The sequence below is a fragment of the Gavia stellata genome, chromosome 3, assembly GCF_030936135.1.
Source record: "Gavia stellata isolate bGavSte3 chromosome 3, bGavSte3.hap2, whole genome shotgun sequence".
Taxonomy (NCBI): Eukaryota; Metazoa; Chordata; class Aves; order Gaviiformes; family Gaviidae; genus Gavia; species Gavia stellata.
In genome coordinates this window covers 98,287,178-98,307,995 of record NC_082596.1, presented here as the reverse complement: position 1 = coordinate 98,307,995, position 20,818 = coordinate 98,287,178, and the positions used below count along the sequence as shown (strand labels likewise).

General features: G+C 43.2%; 2 protein-coding genes across 2 annotated transcripts in view; one reads left to right on the top strand and one right to left on the bottom strand.

The window, feature by feature from the left end:
* Positions 1 to 20,818, top strand: part of PHACTR1 (phosphatase and actin regulator 1) — a 306,757-nt gene that overhangs the window by 171,433 nt on the left and 114,506 nt on the right. The window contains exon 3 of the mRNA XM_059815260.1: positions 10,389 to 10,553. Within this exon, the coding sequence (XP_059671243.1) occupies positions 10,389 to 10,553 (165 nt within the window). The remainder of the gene's footprint in view (positions 1 to 10,388; positions 10,554 to 20,818) is intronic.
* On the bottom strand, positions 15,702 to 16,241 carry LOC132316804 (5'-deoxynucleotidase HDDC2-like). Its single transcript, XM_059815874.1, has one exon. The coding sequence runs from the start codon at positions 16,239 to 16,241 to the stop codon at positions 15,702 to 15,704; it is 540 nt and encodes a 179-aa protein (XP_059671857.1).

The following is a 20,818-nucleotide window of genomic DNA, read 5'->3' as shown; positions in this document are numbered from 1 at the left end:
TTCACGAATACATTTTCTGGCATTGCTTAGAGGCTCAAGAAAGACACTTTTTGGTGATATTTTTCTTTGAGGTTGTTTTCATTTGTTTTTCTTTCCCTCAGCCATCTTTGGACATTGGGCCCTGCATGATAAATACCAAACAAAAATTGCAGGCCTCTCTGAAGATGGGTGGTAATTTTAGGAATCAACTGCTCTGAGCTAATGCAGCTAATCCCTGTGTTTAGCAGACAGATGAAGGTGTTGTTCTTTACCTGCTATGGTTGTTCATTTATTATTATTGCAGTTGTTGCATACCAGGCTCCATTTGAATATGTTTGTCTGTAAGTACCTGCAAGCATATCTGGTTTGTCTCTTGTTTCCTCCTTTGTACAAAATGCTTGGGAGATTTGTCATTCTGAGCACCATCACAAACCTTGTAAAGCTTGAGGGTACTCAGCCACGTGTCGTGGTTCAGAGCAGTCTCTGACTGCGAATTCAAGCCAAATGCTGTTTAAGTAAAGAGATTTTTGAAAATGAGGTTTGCGTGGCAAAGACTCCAGTTCAGTCGGACAAGTGGATGTGCAAGTTTGGTGAGCTGTCACCACGACCTGACATTTGACTTGACAGAAGGGGATCTGTGACACTTGTAGGATGTTGTACAGATACTTTGCCCAAAAGAGATCAGTACTTAAAACTGAGAACACTGTTCCCCATAGGTTATATGGACAGAGGCAGTTTATGTTGTCACAAAATGCTCAGAAAGGCTTATGTTGTAGTTGTTGTGTTTTGGGGGTTTTTTTCTGCTTGGTAGCAGAATCTTGATAACTTTGAGAGGAAATTTTCAGCGTTTAGGGAAGTCAGATTTCATCAGTTTATTGCTTTGTCCGGTGCCAGCAGTGAAGGGGTGAAAAAAAATTACTTTGGTTTAATTGTAAGAATGTCAGCTTTTCGTTGGGTTTTATCCTACTTCTGTATTGAAATGAAATCTCATGCAGATGCCTATCACGGTTACCTTCACAATGTTGCGAAATGAACCTTACTGCCAATTTCGTGGTCAAGTGGCTCTGTATAGGCACCACCCCATCACGCTGCTGAGGCGCTCTGCTCACGTTTGCAGCTCACAGCATGCCACTGGTTCCTCTCTCAAACACTACAGAAAGGGGTCATTCCCATCAATACAGAGGAAAGCACTCATTAAGACCATGTTGTAATGTCTTCTCTGCCAATTTCGTGTTCTGTAGGTGAATTTTAGCATGCTGGAAAGGTCCCTTTTACAGCGTTGGCCAATAAAGTCCTCTGACATCAGTAAGGGGGCATGTTTTAGCATGCAACCAGCGTGTCTCAACCCTGCATGGGAAGGACCACACGTAATGCAGTTCATCTTCCCTCTCTCCTCCTGCTCATCTCATTAGTCAAGAGCAAAGAGCAGAGGGCCATATTTTACCTTCATTTGCAAAGTTTTCATAGCCCGAGGACAAAATATATCCCTAATTCCCAAGATGGTTATCCAGTCAAAAGATGGCTTGGGTAAGGTAATCCTACTCCTTGTGACCTTTGCCGTTTACTTTGGTATGGACAGGATTTCATTCATTTCTCTCTGCTAAAATTATTTCCATGCATAAAGCTGCTAGAACTATTTCAGTAGCTTTTTCAATGATCGTGTTTTCTTGGTTCCCTGTAGTATTTTTTTTTCCCCCTTCGCTCTGATCTAAACTCTTCCTCATTTTCTGAGCTATTTCTGTTTGCTGGACTTGGAATTATTCATGAACTTGAAGCTGCGTGCATAGATCCTTCCTTTGACTGTAACATTTCTTAGGTAGATATACCAATTTGATTACCTGATGGGCTCCATCTCTTTTTAAAGGCAGCAGCTTTTTTAAAACCGGAGGCTTTCCTCTAAATCTACTGAGCAAGAGCAATAGCCTGCAGAGCTCAGCAACCATGAGACACCCTAGAACTTAATGCTACAAAAAGAGGATGAAAAAAATTGAAATCACAGCTATGAAAACCACACAGAAATACTCCATGTATTTTAGCCAGCAACCCGCCATGCTTTAGTCATGACTTTGAAGGAGTCGTGGGTATTTTTCTCCCCTTCCAGTATTCACCTCTGAAACTCAAGCCTCTACCATAAGGACCTAAACAGATATTTCACCCGGCCAAGGGTCTAAACTAGCCATTATTTGAATCAACAAAAGAATTCCCATTATAATGACAATCAGTGAAGACCATATGTAGCTGCACTTAGGTACTCAAAGCAAAAGTATTTAGTCCTTACTTTAAATTCCTGAACATGGATACAGACTGTCTCTTTTCAGAGTCCAATAAAACATATTTTTTTTGCTAGGCTGTTACTGACTTTTTTTTTTAAACTCCTATTTATGCTCATTATAGATGTGCCATTTGGTATAATTAGTCTTTTCCTCTTGGCCAGCTTCCTATCAACTTCTTTAAAGAACAAAAATAGAAGTTTCTTTTTCCCAAGAGAAGCAATGTAGAGTTTACAAGGGAATGGTTTGAACTTTCTAGCTCTCAAATGAGGTACTTTGTTCCTTTTCTCACGGCCATTAAAGTAATTAAAAACTTAATTTTTTATCTTTATGATGATAGTGGTGAAATGGTACCATTGTGTTTAGAAAGCTTAATGTTTGTAATGCCATTTCCTGAATGGGATTACTTTTACTAAGAGGACATGCCCCTCTCAGGTTTCTGAGTAGTCTAAAGATATGCCTTCTAAAGCGCACATTTTTAGTAAAATAAAGTAAAAATATTGGATATTCCTACTTATGAGAACTTCAAAAGATAAAGATCAGAAATTGCTCAGTCCACCAAAGATCCCCTAAGAAATTAGAAGCATTTAAAATATTTTTTCTGGGCTTTCTCAAGATAAACAGCCAGACTTTAGCACTAGTGGTTTGTTTTTAGAAAGGTGGAGAACATTCCTGATTCCTAGTGAGGGGCTGGTAGAGCAGGGTTCTCTTTGGTGTGAGCCACTGTGTCTGCCTCTGTCCACGTGGCAATTAGAAGAATTATCACCCCGTAGCAGAGGCCTAGCAAAATGTGAGCAACAAACCTGTGAGCTTCCATGGACTGGATCCTTTTCTTGGATTACTTCTATATTTTGCAGCTGAGTAGAATTTGCAGTTCAGGCTGGTATGAGAGATAAATCCAACCATGAAAATGTAATCATTGCCAGCTCCTTGAAGAAGGCACTTTTAATCGCTAGCAAGTCAAAACAAAAAGTAGGAAAAAATGTTATGCACTATTTCTTCATCGGGATAAATTTAGCAGTTGAAGATACATGGGCTTCAGTTCTGTTTTTCTTGTTGAATGGGTTGAAGACTTACCTGGAGGGAGACAACTTCTCTGTTGTCCATAGCTTTGGCTTTCAGAAAGAACTTGGGCTGTGATAGATGAGACTTAACTCTAGACTCAGTGAGTTTGGGTATGACTCAAAGACAGTTCAGATTGCTTAACAACCCAAGGGTGTGCATGGATACATCCAGGACCCCTGAGCCATGGTGCTTAGTCCTGTCCACATGTGTCATGGTTTAACGCCAGCCAGCAACTAAGCACCACGCAGCTCCTCGCTCACTCCCCCCCACGGTGGGATGGGGGAGAGAATTGAAAGAGTAAAAGTGAGAAAACTCATGAGTTGAGATAAAGACAGTTTAATAGGTAAAGCAAAAGCCGTGCAGACAAGCAAAGCAAAATAAGGAATTCATTCACTACTGGGTTATTTAACCCAGGGTAAAGCCCAGGGATAGTCTTGGGAGAGGATGTTTGTGCTGACAGATGAGTGTCCTAATTACCAGGAGCTGTGCTTCCACTCATGCTTTCTTTCAGACCCAGTAGGTCTTGAATTCTTTAAAATAACACAGTTTTAGTAGACTAGATGGGGAGTGCTCTCCCATCCGTCATAGTGTGAAGTGTGATAGTGTTCCCAAGGAAGATGGGAGATGTGAGCTTGAGCTTTCTGAAAAGGAGGATGAAGGTGACCCTGTGATTCTCCTGTCTCCCAAATAAGTGTTCTACCTGCTCTAACAGAAAAGTCCTTGCATCTCATCCCACTTCCTCTGCTTTCTTAAAGGCACAAACTGTGCATCTTCTCCCTGCTTGCCATTGATGAGGGGTAAAATTTACCTTCCTTTCAAGCTGAAGTTTATGATCAGAGCAATTCCTGGTACTTGTGGAATTGTCTTCCTGTAGCCCCAAGAAAAGTAGGATACCTGGTTTGCTTCTGCTGGCCCTGTTTCTCTCTTGGCTTTTAGTTGTGCTCCACCTTGTAGCGGCTGCTCTGAGTCCCATTTTGGAGCTGCTGAGTCTCCACAATAGTGTGTGTGCTGCCCAGGACAGACCCGTGGGTTCTGCTGTAGTGTATGGGCACATAAAAGTGAGGAGCTGAAGTATTGTTTATTGGATTTAGCCCAAATCTATATGTAATAAACACTTAAGAGATGGAAAACACAATGAGTAATAAGAGCAATAAGGGATAGACAAAATAGCTAATATCAGTGAAATCTAACAATCCTTATTTTCTGTAATTGCAGGGTTTATAGGAAGAGATTATGTAGGTATTGATGGCATAACCTGATAAAGTGCTCTTGTTGCAAGTAAAAATCCTATGTATTATGTTGAAATACAGAAAATACTTGGTGTTTTGAGAGATTTCATGTCAATAAAGACATGTTTAGAGTGCTGCATGTAGTGCAGTATAGTTTGCAGTGGTTAAAAAATGGCTTTCAGATTGCAATCAGCATGAATAATTAATGTTTTATGTCAAAATGTGGGGAAGTTGAAAGCAGGGTCCTAAAGGGATTGGACTTCCAAAGCTATTCTTTGCACTTCTCTTCCAACAAGAGAAATAAATACACTGAGAAAGAGAGATCGCAGCAGAGAGCAGAGCTGTACCACGGTCTGATACCCGTGCTGAAACAGGGAAGTGTAAAGGGTGAGAGAATCAGTTTACGGGTACAATGCAAAGTGCCACATACCTGGGGAGTGGGAATAATTGGCAGGGGTTTGGAAAATGTGAGTGCTGCTTGGCGTGCAAAGGAAAGCTACTGACAGCCTCTTCATGGCTCATAAACCCACTATGCCAACCCAGTCGCTGCCATTGCAAATGCATACATCCAGTGGGAGCTGTTGTCAACCGAAGAGGTAATCATCCCGCAAGACTGCGTTTAGACTGCTTCATGCCATGCCTTGTCTTTCATTGGAAAACAGACCTTTGAGAAGTTAGGAAAAGTTTAAATGGGCAATTCAAATAGTAAAGGGAGGGCTGATGAAAATTAATTCCAGGTGCAAAGGGAAATTAAAGGGAAATAACAGAACAGATGACAATACAAGAGCAGAAAATGAACCATTTTCCTGAAAGAAAACAAGGTGCTTTTTCAATTCAAAGTGTTCCCATTCAGGTAAAGAGAGACATAAGTGCTCAGCAATTAGAGTAGTTGTTCAGGTTTCCTGTCATTTCAAACAGACACATGATGCGTCTACATCTTGTATTGAATAAAGCTGCTGGAATAAGGTCTGTGCAGTCTGAAGTGAAGGATGTTTGGGGTGCAGAGTTCAAAAGAAACCTTGCAACAGGAGTTTGTTGGAAACTAGTCTGCAGAATAAAGACTGGGTGGGTGTGGATTGGGAATAAGGAGTATTATGTTGTTAATTTTTTTTAATTACACAAAGTTGTTATCATTAAATAAAATGGCACATTTAGTCAATTGCATCTTTAGGGCCAAGATAATTTTCAGCCTGTTACTACAGATTTGCACAAATATAACAGAAAGCACAATGTAGCCATTGGTGTTTCCTAGGAAGGCTTAAAATCTAACTTAGTGAAGTAAACTGCTTGTTAAGAGAATCGTGTCTGATTATGAATGATGAGTGCTAAGAAATGGTCTGAGAGAAAACTTAGTGTTGTTACCGGTGAGGAAGGTAGTATTAAAGATCATGCATGGGGTGGGTGGGCTTCGGGCTTCAGCCTTCAGCTATGAAATTGCTCTGTGCACCCGAATGTGGTAACAGTGTTTTTTTTCTAAAATGAAAGCTGGGTATATGATAGATGTATTATTATAGATGCTGTGATTCCCAGACAGACATGGGATGATAAAACTGGTTGTCGTTCTCCAGGAAAGTGTAGTAAATAATGTTGTCTTTGGGAGAGCCTTTGATCTGCCTGCTACAATTCTCAAATCCAAAAAGGAGATGACTCCCATGTTGTCTCTCACTGGTCCTTCTGGAAATAGACACCCTACTGAAAGATGTGGAAAACTCATAAGAACATATAGAATGGGTCCCAGATGGCCCGGCCTCTTTTTCCTTGGACTGCTAAATTGACTGTTTTGAAGAATTGCTTTTCAAAATGCTCTTCCCCCACTTGCTGATTTTGTCCATGTCTGGCATCCATGCAATACATTACAGCCCACAAACCTCGAAGTGATTTTAACCAAAAAAACCCTCAAACCCAGGGCTAGCTTCAAAATGAAAAAAAAAAAAAAAAAGGGGGGGGGGGGGGTAAGAGAAGAAATTAGCTTTCAGACCTTCTAGTGTTTTAAGTCTTTGTAGTATATTTCAATTATGTTTGTAAAATTTCTTTTACATCACTTGGATGCAAAATATTTTGATTTGTGGTGCTTTTTCTCAGTAAAACCACAAGTCTTGCTTAAGCCCTTCAGTCTATATGAACTTCAGATGTCTTAAGGACTACAGTAAAATCTTGAGCGCTGTCTCACAGCCAACCAGCCTGTGAAAAGCTCTCAGGTTTAGTTTCCCCACTGCTATTCCAGGGTGACAGCTCAGACAGAAGAAAGTGGGAGGGGAGTGCATCACCCTCTTGCCATAAGTACAGGTCCCAGCGTCGCTTTCTGTCTTGGCAAGATCTCTCAGATCCTGGAAAAAATTCAGAACAAGTTCCCAAAAGCACTGAGTATCAGCAGCAACCGTGACCTGTAAACATCCCATTTGTGGCACCAGCCTCAAGATGAGACCTCAGCACTGTGACTACAGGCACTAATGCACAGACAGTTCATTCTCCCAGTTCAGCCGACTGATCAAGCTGGGACTGCTGGGACTGGTTTCCTCTTTGAAGGAAAAAAAATAAAATAGATGTGCAAGCCCTGGGTTGGTTTCCATTCGTGCAAGTACCACCTTTTTTGGGAACAGCAAGGGTGTGAAACCAGCCTACGGAGCCTGCTGTCAGCAGTGGGTGTCGCAGCCCACAGCCAGTCAACAGTCATGAGGAGCCAAAAAGGCAGAGAAACCCGGCCAACTCGAGCAAAAGATGCAGCAGCAAAGAGCGCAGAAATCTGGCGTTTGCTTCTCGCATCGTGGTTTGCTTTTATTCTTGCTGTATTAAAACTGTCATGGCTTTATGCTAATGGGGTTCATTCCTAGCCAGTGATTATTATGCTTTGAATTAGCAGTGCTCTCAAAAGTATTTTTCATGAAAAAAAATGAGGTAGTCCTTCTGAGAAATAAGAGCGAGAGGGGAAAAAGAGCTGTTACTTGCATTAGCTCAGAGCTGTATGTGTTTGGAGAGGATGAAGGAGAAGGGCCACGTTCATGGCTGATGGAGAGCACAGCAGGACTCCCAGAGCACAGATCCGTGTTAGAGACGATACTGAAATCCAGGGAAAAGCAGTCAAAATATGGAAATGGTTTTGATGCTGTGTTTGGCCTTTAATGAACCCGCCCATTGAGTAAATTCCTTTTGACTCCAGTGTCAGTTTTGCCTGCCTGTGAATCCATACTTGTTTACCCTGAATGGGAAAAGCTTCCCCAGGGGCAGTGAGAGCGCAGCTGGTGTGGGACAGAGGGGATGTGGAGGGGATGTGCCTTACAAAAGGAGAGGATTTTTAAGGGATGTCAGTTCTCGGGAATGGCCTCAGCAGTACCAGTTAGGACCAGCTTGCATAGGAGTTGTTGCAGGTCTGATATTTAGTAACTAAGGCACCTGGGTAGCAGAAATGGTGGCTCAGTGGTGGGGAAAAGGAGAGAGTGTGAGCAGCAAGAGGTGAGCAGCAAGAGGAATTTCATTATGTTTCAGCTGTGGGTTTACGCAGCAGGAAGCCTAATTCAGCAGCAGTAGTGTGTCATTCCCAGTTTGCTCAAAGGGCTGCTTCTACACCCTGTATCCCGCAGGTAAGACAGCAAAGACAATACCAGCCCATTACTTTTAGCAGCATCTCTAAAAACTCACAGCAGTGGAACACTGTCATCTTACATGCTTTAATGAGAGGCGTCTTAAAAATGGAGGAGGAAAAGGCATTGTCCCTTTGGATCTGCATATAGAGTGAGGTGGTCTGTACCCCGTGCTGGTCTGCAAAGCCCAGCAGGTTCCAGTGAAATCAGAGAGTGTAAGGAAATCCTCTTCTTTTTACCCTCATGGTTTGTTCAGCATAACCAGGCAATTTCCAGCCTTGATGCAGCATGTCCCAGCCCCTGTACAGGACAGAGCCTTGTAGTGGGTTCTCTCTATAAGAAGGTATTTCTCTGGGCAGTTGGGCACAAAGAGCAGGAACAGAATGAAATGCTTTGACCACTACCTTTTTTCCCTCTGCTTTAAATGGAAAGAAGATGTTCTCAGAAATGTCTGTCTTTCTCTCCATTTCCCCAAAGATAGTTGTTTTTAACCATTTCCACTGAAGCAGTTGGGTTCTGTATCTTGCTGGCTAGCTTTTTTTCCTCCAGAAAGTTACAGGCAGCTGTATCTGGCAGTGGTATTTTACAGCAAAAAGGATTGTATTGCCAATGTTAAAAACAAACAAAACAGCAATAACAAAATAACCAACCTTCTTGCAAAAACCTGAAGGGCTCAGACAGTATTTCAGTTTGGAGTTCTGATGATGAAACTTCCTTTGTGTTAGAGATGCGTCTCTGGCTGTTCCCATGAAAACCCATCTAAATTTGGCACACTTAAAGCCTTGGAAAAATTTCCATTGAGACACGTAAGAATTTGCCAGCCAAAACCACTGGTGATTCTGTCAGTGTGGAGTAGGTGCGCTCATCCCTTCAGAGCTATGTTCTTGCTGAGGTTCCCAAGCCTGTGCTCATGGCTGAGGTTAATACTTAATATACTAGAGGTGAAACAGAAACACTGGGCTGCCGTCTTCAGAGTGGGAGAGGTGACGATCTGTGTCCTGTTTTTATGAATCCAGACTGTGTGTGTGCAAACCACTCAAATCAGTTTTACGGGCAGCATCGCATTACAACACAAGCCTGGGAAATAATATCCCTTAAAAAAACCCCAAACCAACAACAACTTAAAAGAAAACCACAAAAAACCCCTCCTGTATGCTGACTGCGTTGCACAGATGCTTTTTCTAGGGAGAGAGAGTGCGTGCTTCAGCCGAGGGCTGGGAGAGCTTATTGCAGCCTTGGGAGCTGCGGCACGGAGAGACCCTCGCCCCTGGGCTTATGGTACCTTCCCCATGTCAGTGTTTTCCTTTGTGGTCCTGGCTTACCTCTCTCTGTGCCTCTAATCACAGGGACGTTATTTCTCAAAACTATCAGCATATTTTCCCTGCAAACGTGAGGGGGAGACCATGCAATGTAGCTGCACCAAGTGACCACCCCCAGATTTCTCTTGCTCTCATTGGGGAGGAAGGGTAATATGAATTCTTCGGATTTTTTTTCAAGTATTGAGACTATCATGATGTATTGCAGTGTAAAGGTTGCAGAAAGCTGAATTTTTTAACAACAGAAGCTCAGTGAAAACCCTGCCCAGGGAATTCAGCCCTAAGTGTGGGCTCTATTAAAATTCTCCAAGTGCCTGTGTTAAAAGATAAGTATAAGAATTGGAGGGGAATTAGTGGGCAGAAAAGTGGGACCAGAAGGAACCTTCTGAATTTTCAGCGCCCTTTCTGTCACTAGGAAATTCCTAATGCAGCCCCTTTTGTAACCCAGGCAGTTTTAATGGACACAGTAATGATACCAGAGGGTCATTATTTATCAGGGTCCTTGCTCCTGATAAATATTAGTTCATGGACATGTCTCTTTCCATTGCAAAAAAAAGACTTGGAATATTTCTTTTCAGCAATATTGCATCATTTTTTTGGAGCTTTCTCTTCCCCAGTCTCTGTCACGCTTCCCCAGGAATGGCTGGCGGATGGACTGCCAGCTGTCTAGAGCGATGCAGAACAATTTGTTAAAGATTATAACTTTGCTATTGTAATAATCCATATTCCTAATGAATCTGTTTGTTAATACTGATCTTTACAGTAGATTACGGATTCCACTGAAAGGAAAGAAAATAAAATAATAAAGACTACAATTTTTTCCCTTTTTTACTGTCCTCTGTAACCATGGAAAATTTTGACCATCTGTGTGGTTGTCTGATTATTTATTAAAGCATTTATTTCATTTCCCCCCCCCCTTTTTTTTTTCTCCTTTTCTTGCTGAAACTACAGCTGAGGAAGTGGAAAGACTGGCTGCAATGCGTTCAGACTCTCTAGTACCTGGGACTCACACACCTCCGATCAGAAGAAGAAGCAAATTCGCCACTCTCGGAAGGCTTTTTAAACCATGGAAATGGAGGAAGAAGAAGAGTGAAAAATTTAAGCATACTTCAGCAGGTAATAGTCACGGTCAGATTGGTTTGTTAGTCTGGAACTGTTTTTTGCTCAACAAGGCTAAAAATTTGTAATGCAGCCCTGATTTATACATGTTTTTAAGGTTGTTGAAGCTTGGCTTGGAGAGATTTCTCAGATTCTAAGAGCTCTTTAACTTTGTTACCAGCTTTTTCTTTAAAAAAAAAACCCCAAAACAACATGTTGGGTGTGCTACAATTAAAGCAGCAGCTCACCAAAGCTGTATATTCAGGTTCTGCTACTAGAGCTAGAGGGTAACCCAGAAGAAATCTTGTTACATTGATGTAGCTGATTATGGGTAAAGGGAATGGCAGTATGAAAAGACAACGCTAGTGCTAGTGGAGGATTTGGCCACATTCAAACTCCTGTAAGTGCTAATAGAGGAACAAGAAAAACACATGACGAAGGACTTGACATTGTGTTGAGTAACTTGTGTAACCATAAATTATTTGTTCCATTGGGCAGGAAAGATGTGTCACTTGTTTTCTGAGAAAAACAAATCTCTCTTCCTGCCATACCCCTCCTTCTGCCATCGCTTTCTAACACTCCTGGATTAAGACTCTTTTTAATTAAAAAATAAGTATGGAAAACTGAAAAAAACATGTTTTGATATTGTAAATGGGTCTGAGCAAGAATCCCAGATCCAGGCACTGATACACAGGGTGGAAGTTTGTACCTGGGGTGTTTGTTTTCAAGCTTTGTGATCTATTTAGAAGTTTTTCTTTGTTCTTCCATGATGGCTGATAATTACTACATGTGGTTTTGCAAGACTTGAGCCTGGATTGTCTGTGGAAACCATGAATTTTCTTCTGATTTCTTATTGTTCTCACTAGAACTAGAGGGAACACAGTGAGGATCTTGCTGCTTTAAGTGCTGGAAGAGACTTGAGTTACAGCCCAGTTGCTCTCTGACCTGTTTATTGCACAGTGGAAGCTTTCAGGCAGGACTTGACTGTACTTTCTGGCACCCCAAAGCCTGTACTCCTGAAAATGGCCCATAATTGTGTGAGAAGTCTTATTTAGCTAAGTGCGAATTCTTGCATGAGGTTAAATGCAGAATAAGAGTTTTCAGGGTTCATACCTGAAGGTGCTCTTTACTGTGTGCTGTTTAAGCTGCTCTCTGATTCGTCAGGCAAAGACTAATGAACTGGAATAGTTGGCTGTATTATTCTGAGTGATGATCGTATTTTTTGACTTGACAGCTGAGAAGCTATTGTCACCAAAAATGACATATTTCTGCAAAATGAAAGGCTTGTCTTTCATGTTCTGTATCAGTCATAAACATAATGCAGTGTGGCAGGATTTCCATGAAAACCATATATAGCTCTTAGGGTTACGTGGATGCTGTGGTGACAACTACTTTGAAGCTAGTTCCAGCATGCTGGGTTAGTTGGTTACAACTAGGAGGATAACCACGGCAGTTCAGGAGGTAACATGGGTTGCCAAAGCCTGCCTAGTATTTATTTGTATGGTTTATCCAGCGCCGGGAGGTGGGGCTGAGCTGCATACTGCTCTGGTTAGACTGATTAGTTTGAAGCTGGCTTCAGTACGCCTACATAGTCTGCTCTGGGCATTACAAAAAGTGTTACGTAGATTTGCCCCACTTACCAAAACATTTAGAAAGTACACAATGATTAAAACCAGAATAAAACCGTGTATTTTTCTCCTTTTCTCAGAGCAGAAAGAAGCTTTACCAGACATGCCAGCAGATCTCCTCCCCTAGCAAGAGGGACTTCAGTGTCTGAAAAACTAATTTAAAAGCTGGGTCTCCAGGTTGCAGGAATGTTTGTTGATTGCAGTACTGGGTTTGATCTCAGTTGAATCCAAAGCCTTTTTTTTTTTTTTTTTTTTTTAATTTTCGTTTCTAGTAAGCTAACAGTATCCTGCAGCTGCTCTGCAAAATTGGTATTCCTGTCAGCTCCCCTGCTAGTAACTGCAGCAAAATTGACAAGGATATCAAATCTGCTGAGCACCCTGCAGGAGGCACTGGGAGAGATGTCCTTCTGGACTGTACCGGGGCTGGGGACCCCACAGTTTCCATCATCCCTGACCCTGGGGAACAGGAATCCACCAGCATTCTACCAGACCCCCCTGGCAATTCAACAGCATTGCTTGAACCTAGGATGGTAATACAAAAGATTGTACACCCAGAAAACTAGCATTTTTCTGCCAGCATTTCCATGACCTCTCGTCTAATACCTCTGATCTCACTGGGAAAAATACATTTAATTTTGATAATAAATCAAAGGACAAGCTTATGAGATGGCATAATGAGAGCCAGCATGAAACTTCCTAATACAGGCTTATTTTCTTCTAGTGCACTGATAAATGTGACGCTTGGAAAAAAAAAAAATTCCCATTAGTGTCCTACAGGCATGCACCCAAGCTTTCCCACCTGCATAGAACATCAGTAATTATCAAAAAATAAATACTAATACAAGTATTTTATTAGGCTCTTATTTGCTGCAACAATAGATTCAATTATTTTAAATGTTGAGAGCAGTAAGGGTCAAAACACATGACCTTATCTGTTGAAACTTCCTTTGAAATTTATGGGAGTTTTTTTTCTGGGAGAGGACTGGAAGAAAGAGAGAGTCAGCCTGATATTTAAGGTTGAAAGGTTGCCTTTTTCTTGAGATTCCCAAGTGCTTACATTTTGTAACCATATCTTTATCAGACTAAAAGCTCTGATTATTTATTCAGAGATGAATGCCTTAAAATATAGTTCTGTGCTCAGTGGGCAAAAAACCCTTTTAGGTAATAGGAAAAGTTATTTTCTGACACCTGATAATTGCATAAGATGAGATAGAAAATCTGTAATTTGATTGATGGAGGACCTTAACATTACGCTTATTATATATGGTTCCTCTCAGCACATCAATACTCATATCATGATGTTTGAGCATAACAAGTCCCCCATCCTCCATCTTCATTATTGTATTGTCACTGACAAGCAGAAGGTTAAAAGGATGCATGTGTTTCACAGACTATATATGTTTATAGGTTACATTGGTTCGGATATCCCTGTAGTGACTATGCAGAAATGTTTGAAGTCTGACATTGCCTTGCTACTGACTCGGTCATGAAGGTGAAAGTCATGGTTTTTCGTGCAGACATCAAATGCCTTTGCCTTGCAGTTGGTCTGTCCGTGAGCATCATCATGAGGTATTTTGTAGAGTGACCAGAACAGGTAGAAAAGATCATGCTAGGGGGTGGTGTGTTGTTGCAGATGGTAAGCGCCAGATGAGCCCGCATCTGGGGTTTGATTTGAACGACCTCTTCTGCTGGAAGGTGGAGTATTAAGGACGTTGTCCAGGACACGCACCATGAGTGACAGATGGGCTCCATCTGTGGACAGGCTCACTCTCAGAGCAAACCAGAAGGGAGATTATACTGGGTGAGGATCACCAGTGTACCACAGCAGGGCGAGAAGCAAGTTAATTCTCCCAGTAATCCTCCTCCTGGACAGAAGTGAAGCTCCCCCCAGCACAGCACATTTTTCAGTGTCGGGATTGCAAATCATTTTACCACAGGAGGTCCTAATAAAAGTTCTTTGCTGGACACTGAAACTCCCACAGTACAATATAAACACTCCTGACAGTGAAGTTATATATACAGGGAGTTAGACAAAGAAATTAAACTCAGCCACAACGTTATTCATGCTATAGTCGAAAGCGTGGTGTATTTTTTTTTAACTCACCTAAAGTTTCATCTTGCACCGAAAGGATGGAAACCTTTATTACCATGGAGGGCTGAGCAGTATGATAAAGCTGATAACTCTAGCTTTGGGACCACAGGCAAACTTCTAAATGCCAAGATTATACAGTTGATGGGATGGTTTTTTATAACTGAATAGGAGCAGTCTCACTTATGGCAGAAGCAGCCAGGAAGAAACAGTGAATTTTCTTTGCCCGAGCATGTGTCCTTGGCTGGATGCAGCTGGGATGGCTCCACCAGGCTGCACGTGGTTTTTGAAGCCACACTGGGCTCTCTGGGAATCAGCAAGGCAGATAACAAAAGAGAAGGCTGACTGTCTCCTCAGCCAGGCCTTTGTCATTGTTTTTAATACCTTGATCTTGTTCTGCTCACCTTGATGTGAATTTGAAAACAGTTCCTGGGTCTGCTGTTGTTTTACTGCAGTGCCATACACGTGCTAGTGAAATGTCTGGCAATGTTTTGGAGAAGGAGGTGCTTCTGAAGTAAAGAAGCCTGAAGGAAGATCGGTTCTGGGCTTACTTGAAATATTATTGAAGTTTTTTATCACTGTATTTATCAAGAGCCCACTGCTTGCAACCTTTGAGAAAAAAAGTATTTCAGCTGATTGCAGGAGTCTGTATAGGGGAAAAATGTCTCATTTTGCCTTTTCACATTTCTGGTGACCTTCATTTTAAAGAATTGGTGTGTCCGTCTTCCTCCATCCTTGCTCCCTGAGTTGCAGTGCTCAGGCAGAGGGGAGGAAGAAGCATGTAACTTGTAGTTGGAGGAAACTGGTTGGACTCAGAAGAGGAAGGCAGGAGATGGTGAGAAATTAAGGGGTGTGGAGGAAACTCAGTTGTAAGTAGGAGGGGCAAGGGATTCAGCAATGGTTGGTTTAGGTACACAGGCACACTGTACAATGAGCAGAGAAAGTCCAGTGTCAGAAGAAAGCTCCCCGACAGCTCTATTGCTAAGTAGAGGGTTGTCTGAGACAGTCAGTCATACTAAAGAGAGAAAAGGAAATCTGTTAAACTCAGCCTTTCCACTCCTCCTAGGTACTTTGAAACCTCCCTTCGTTTGTGTACCAGATCCCCCTCCTAGAAATACTTACGACTTCTTCCACAGGGCAGAGAGAAGGGATGAGTCCTCTGGTGCCACAGCTCCCATCCCCAAAACCCATGGTTGAACTAGCAAGCCATGTCCTGTTCTGTGGCCAAAGAAAGACGTGACAGTGACTTCCTAGCCTCAAGCTTGGGGTGCTGTCCTGAGAAGAGGGAAGTACCACTCCTACTTCATTTAAAGCTTCATTTGCTTAGTGTAAAATTCTAGAGGTTGGTGTTCAGGAACCCATCTCAACGTGTGGAGCTGGGGAGTTTGTAGGGATAAAGACTGGGGCTCAACAAAGTAGACCATGATATGAGAAGAGCCAAGAGGCACATCAATGTGATTTGCTCATCATCAGTTGGGTTGGGGAAGGTTGGACTGGGGGACTAGGACTTTTCAGGGCAGGTTCATGGGTTGATCTGCTGCCCAGGGACCTTAGGGGTCTCTTAATAGTTGTCTGTACAGAGGATGACAATCTTACAAACTTGGCTTCTGCAGTACACTGGTTTTCATATTCTTCCCAGAGTTCATAGATTTCTTTTCTGAGGTCCTCTGATAGAAGCTGGGTCAGTTGTTGCATAGCTGCCTCTTCTCTCCTGTGTTTCTCCTCTTTTGAGATATTATCTGCAGGAGCAATATCTCCAACAATGCATTCAGCCATATCATGAACCAAAGCTAATCGTATGCATCTGTCCTTGTTAAGGCTTTTGTCTTCGGTCACCAAAGCCATCATCGCCATCCTGTACATATGATCAGATACGCTCTCTGGCTTCGCCACGTTCCTGTACACCCATCCTGTCCGTGGTACTCTCTTGAGCTGCCCCAGCAGCCGCAGGAAGGGCAGCAGGCCGCCGCCGCTCGCCCCCGCCGCCATCCGCCGCGCGGCAGCCCCGGCCCCGCCCGCTCCTCCTCCCGCTGCCGGCCCGGGCGGCCTCGTTAGGTCATGCAGGGAGGGAATTAGGAAGGCGAAAGCCCAGCTAGAGGTCAACCTGGCCACGGTCGTGAGGGACAACAAAAAAAGCTTCTATAAATACATTAACAGCAAAAAGAGGGCCAAGGAGGATCTCCATCCTCTACTGGATGCGGCGGGGAACATTGTCACGAAGGATGAGGAAAAGGCTGAGGTACTTAATGCCTTCTTTGCCTCAGTCTTTAACAGCCACACCGGGTATCCTCAGGGTATCCGTCCCCCTGAGCTGGATGACAGGGATGGAGGGCAAAATAGGCTCCCCATGATCCAGGAGGAAGCAGTTAACGACCTGCTATGCCACCTGGACACTCATAAGTCTATGGGGCCTGATGGCATCCACCCAAGGGTGCTGAGGGAGCTGGCGGAAGAGCTTGCCAAGCCGCTCTCCATCATTTATCAACAGTCCTGGTCAACGGGGGAGGTCCCGGATGACTGGAGGCTTGCCAACGTGACGCCCATCTACAAGAAGGGTCGGAAGGAGGATCCGGGGAACTACAGGCCTGTCAGCCTGACCTCGGTGCCGGGGAAGGTTATGGAGAGGCTCATCTTGAGGGCGCTCACGGGACACGTGCAGGTTACCCAAGGGATCAGGCCAAGCCAGCACGGGTTCATGAAAGGCAGGTCCTGCTTGACCAACCTGATCTCCTTCTATGACCAGGTGACCCGCCTAGTGGATGAGGGGAAGGCTGTTGATGTTGTCTACCTGGACTTCAGCAAAGCCTTTGACACTGTTCCCCACAGTATTCTCCTAGAGAAGCTGGCGGCCTGTGGTTTAGACAGGTACACTCTTCGCTGGGTAAAAAACTGGCTGGATGGCCGAGCCCAGAGGGTTGTGGTGAATGGGGTGAAATCCAGCTGGCGGCCGGTCACAAGCGGAGTCCCCCAGGGCTCGGTTTTGGGACCGGTCTTGTTTAATGTCTTCATTGATGATCTGGATGAGGGGATAGAGTGCTCCCTCAGCAAGTTTGCAGACGACACCAAGTTGGGAGGGAGTGTTGATCTGCTTGAGGGTAGGAAGGCTCTGCAGAGGGATCTGGACAGGCTGGATCGATGGGCTGAGGCCAACCGGATGAAGTTCAATAAGGCCAAATGCCGGGTTCTACACTTCGGCCACAACAACCCCATGCAACGCTACAGGCTTGGGGATGAGTGGCTGGAAAGTTCCCCTGCAGAAAAGGACCTGGGGGTGTTGATCGACACCCGGCTGAATATGAGCCAGCAGTGTGCCCAGGTGGCCAAGAAGGCCAACGGCATCCTGGCTTGTATCAGAAATGGTGTGGCCAGCAGGAGCAGGGAGGTGATCATGCCTCTGTACTTGGCTCTGGTGAGGCCGCACCTCGAATACTGTGTTCAGTTTTGGGCCCCTCACTACAAGAAGGACATTGAGGTGCTCGAGCGTGTCCAGAGAAGGGCGACGAAGCTGGTGAGGGGTCTGGAACACAAGTCTTATGAGGAGCGGCTGAGGGAGCTGGGGTTGTTTAGCCTGGAGAAGAGGAGGCTGAGGGGAGACCTTATCGCTCTCTACAACTACCTGAAAGGGGGTTGCAGAGAGGTGGGTGTTGGTCTCTTCTCCCAAGTGACTAGTGACAGGACTAGAGGAAATGGCCTCAAGTTGCGACAGGGGAGGTTCAGGCTAGACATTAGGAAAAAGTTCTTCACTGAGAGAGTGGTGAAACACTGGAATAGGCTGCCCAGGGAGGTGGTAGAGTCACCCTCCCTGGAGGTATTCAAGGAGCGTGTGGATGTGGCATTGTGGGATGTAGCTTGATGGACATGGTGCTGTGTGGTGTTGGGTGGGTTGTGGCTTGTTATTGTTGTTGTGTGGCGTGGGTTTTGTGGGGTTTTGGTTTTTTTTTTTTTTGGTGGGTTTTTTGATGTTGTGTGGTGTTTTTTTTTTTGTTTTTTTTTTTTTTTCCCAGGTTGGACTCGATGATCTTACAGGTCTTTTCCAACCGTACTGATTCTGTGATTCTGTGATTCTGTGATTCTTCTCTTGCTAGCAGTTACTGTTAAACTGGAATAGTTGAGGTCTGCGCTGAGGATCTAAAGATTAAAGCCCGATAGTGTGGACAGTGTCACAAAATGGAGCATCTGGATTTTTTCAGTTTGCTTTTTAGGGAGGGTATGCATGCTCTTCCATTTACTTTGATTCACGCTCAGACTGTTTAAAGAAAATTAAGTGTGCCAAACCTAAATCCACTCATGCAACCTTTAGCAGCCCCACTCCCAGAATCTGCATCAAAACAGCCATTCATTTTACGCTCAAATTCTATTTTTTTTTGACTTGCTAAGCCTTGGTTCTTTGTTTTTTCCAAACAGAGTTTTTTAAAAAGTGCTGTATAAAAATTCATATGTCAATGTGTTTATGTAAGTAAAGTCTCCCAGTCAGAAGAGGGATTGTTTAAATTTGGCAACACTTACACGCAAGGACTTTCAATGTTTCTGATGAATAACAAGAAGAAAGCAAAATGTGGTAAATCTGTGCAATTAGAGGAGCTGCTGTTCATAAACCATCCCCAGATCATTTCATTCCTACTGCAGATTATTTCTAGCTACAATAGGTAAATATTTTGAACTTTGCTTTCCAGAATATTCCAATCGGTAGAAATTCAGTAATGTGTAGCCAGCACTGCTCTTAAACCTTCCTACTCCCTTCTGCTTTGCCAATGTTTGCTGCTTGTGTTTTCTCATGTAAAACTCTTGGACTGTTAAACTAGTCGTGCTGTCTGGGTGAGACCTTCGCCTGGGGAAGCAAAGGAGAAGCGCAGCCTGCAGACATGCCTGCCCCTGCCTCTGCCTGTACTTCTGGGGAGGTGGTCTAGGTGGGAGACATTCTGGGTGGTTTCTCCAAGTGTTTTTCTTCCTTCACCCTCTTATTCTTATGACTTGGAAATGTAATTCTGAATCGGCAGTGAGAAAGAGAGCGGAGTCTCCCCTGGAGTGTAGCTGGGTCTGAAGTTACCCTGAAGCCTGAAATAACCCAAAGTCCTGTTCTTATCCTTGGTGAGGTCCATCAATGAGGCTGTGTAAAACCTCCAGTAGCCCTTTCGATGTGAGAGAGATGATACGGACACTGGTCCCACCAGGTATTTTTGCTGTGATGGGGCAGCTCATAGAGCATTAATGCTGTGAAGAAAATCACTGATCGTTCCCAAGATTGTGGGAGAAGAGAAAGAAATGGCACTGATGTAAAACTTAGTCCAGTCTTCCAAAAAGGGGCTCGGACTTGATGACCTTACAGGTCTTTTCCAACCTTAGTGGAATTCTGGGTGTGATTAGTGTGGAACCTCTGGAACCTTAGTGTGATTCTGGGTTTTATAAAAGCCCAGCCATACAACCACTTTGCAGCGTTACTCAGTGCTTCTCTGTTCCTTCTTTTGTGGGTTTTTTTGCGGGAGGTCCAATTTGTCGTTCTCTGAAAGTGCCATTTTGCACGAACTCGGGCTGTTCACGAATACACATTGACTTAAGCAAATATTTTTATCTGAAGGAAATTCCAGAAAATAAGCACATTATATTTCAGTATATTCTAGATTAATTTTAGAAGAGTTTTTATTCTAATATACATTTCCATTTCAGATTTGAATTAGTTATTAACAGGTATAGCTAAAAATTTGAATTCCAAATATAAAATGACCTGACAGACAGGAAAACATTTATATTTTAAGTCTGCTGAAATATTACAATGCTTGAGCTCAAGGACTGAATAAAAAATTAAAATCCATTTTCAGTTTTATTTTTTTCATTGATCCAAAATTGCACACTTGATGTATTCTTAATTTTGGAAGTGAAAAAAAATTATATTCTAGGTCTAAATGCAGGTTGCCCATAGCTTCTCTTTGCATGCACTAACATTTTCTTAATGTCTTTTGAGAAGCTGGCCAGAAGTTGCACCAGAATTCATGCAAAACCATAGGCAACTTTTAAAAAAATTAACCTTTTGCCTTTCTATAGAGGGAACAAAACTAGCCTGTGTATCTGCTTAGTGCTGTGGAACCGAAGATCCACAGAGATTTTTAAACCCAGTGGTCATTTGCAACCATGCAGTCAGATAAACAGCCCAAAACTTATGGTGGCAGAAGGCACTTCATAGCAGGGGGAAAGCAGTGGGTGATATCTGCTTCTTTATTGATGGAATTATAAATTATCAGTGGTTTTAGATTTGTCATTTTAAGCAGATTAAAAGCATTCAAATGCATTCGGAAGTTGCGGTTCTCATTTGTACACAGAAGGCAGTTAAAGCAGTTGTCTATTTTTATACTTGAACTGCCAAATGGAAACTCCTGGTTCAAAAATGGGGGGTATAATCACTCCCCCGGGAGCATGTATTCCACTACGGAGCAGCATTGTTGTGTCTTCCTGAGATCTGCTGCATAACATTTCCAGGGTTTAAGAAGTGGACTTTGCTTAGCTGGACTGAAAAATGCGGTTTGGGATTGTTCTAGCCCGGTGCCAGCTCTAATGGAACACGTGAGACGAGG

Coding starts and splice junctions, on each gene's coding strand:
- LOC132316804 (XM_059815874.1), bottom strand. CDS start 16,241: ATGGCGGCGGGGGCGAGCGGCGGCGGCCTGCTGCCCTTCCTGCGGCTG.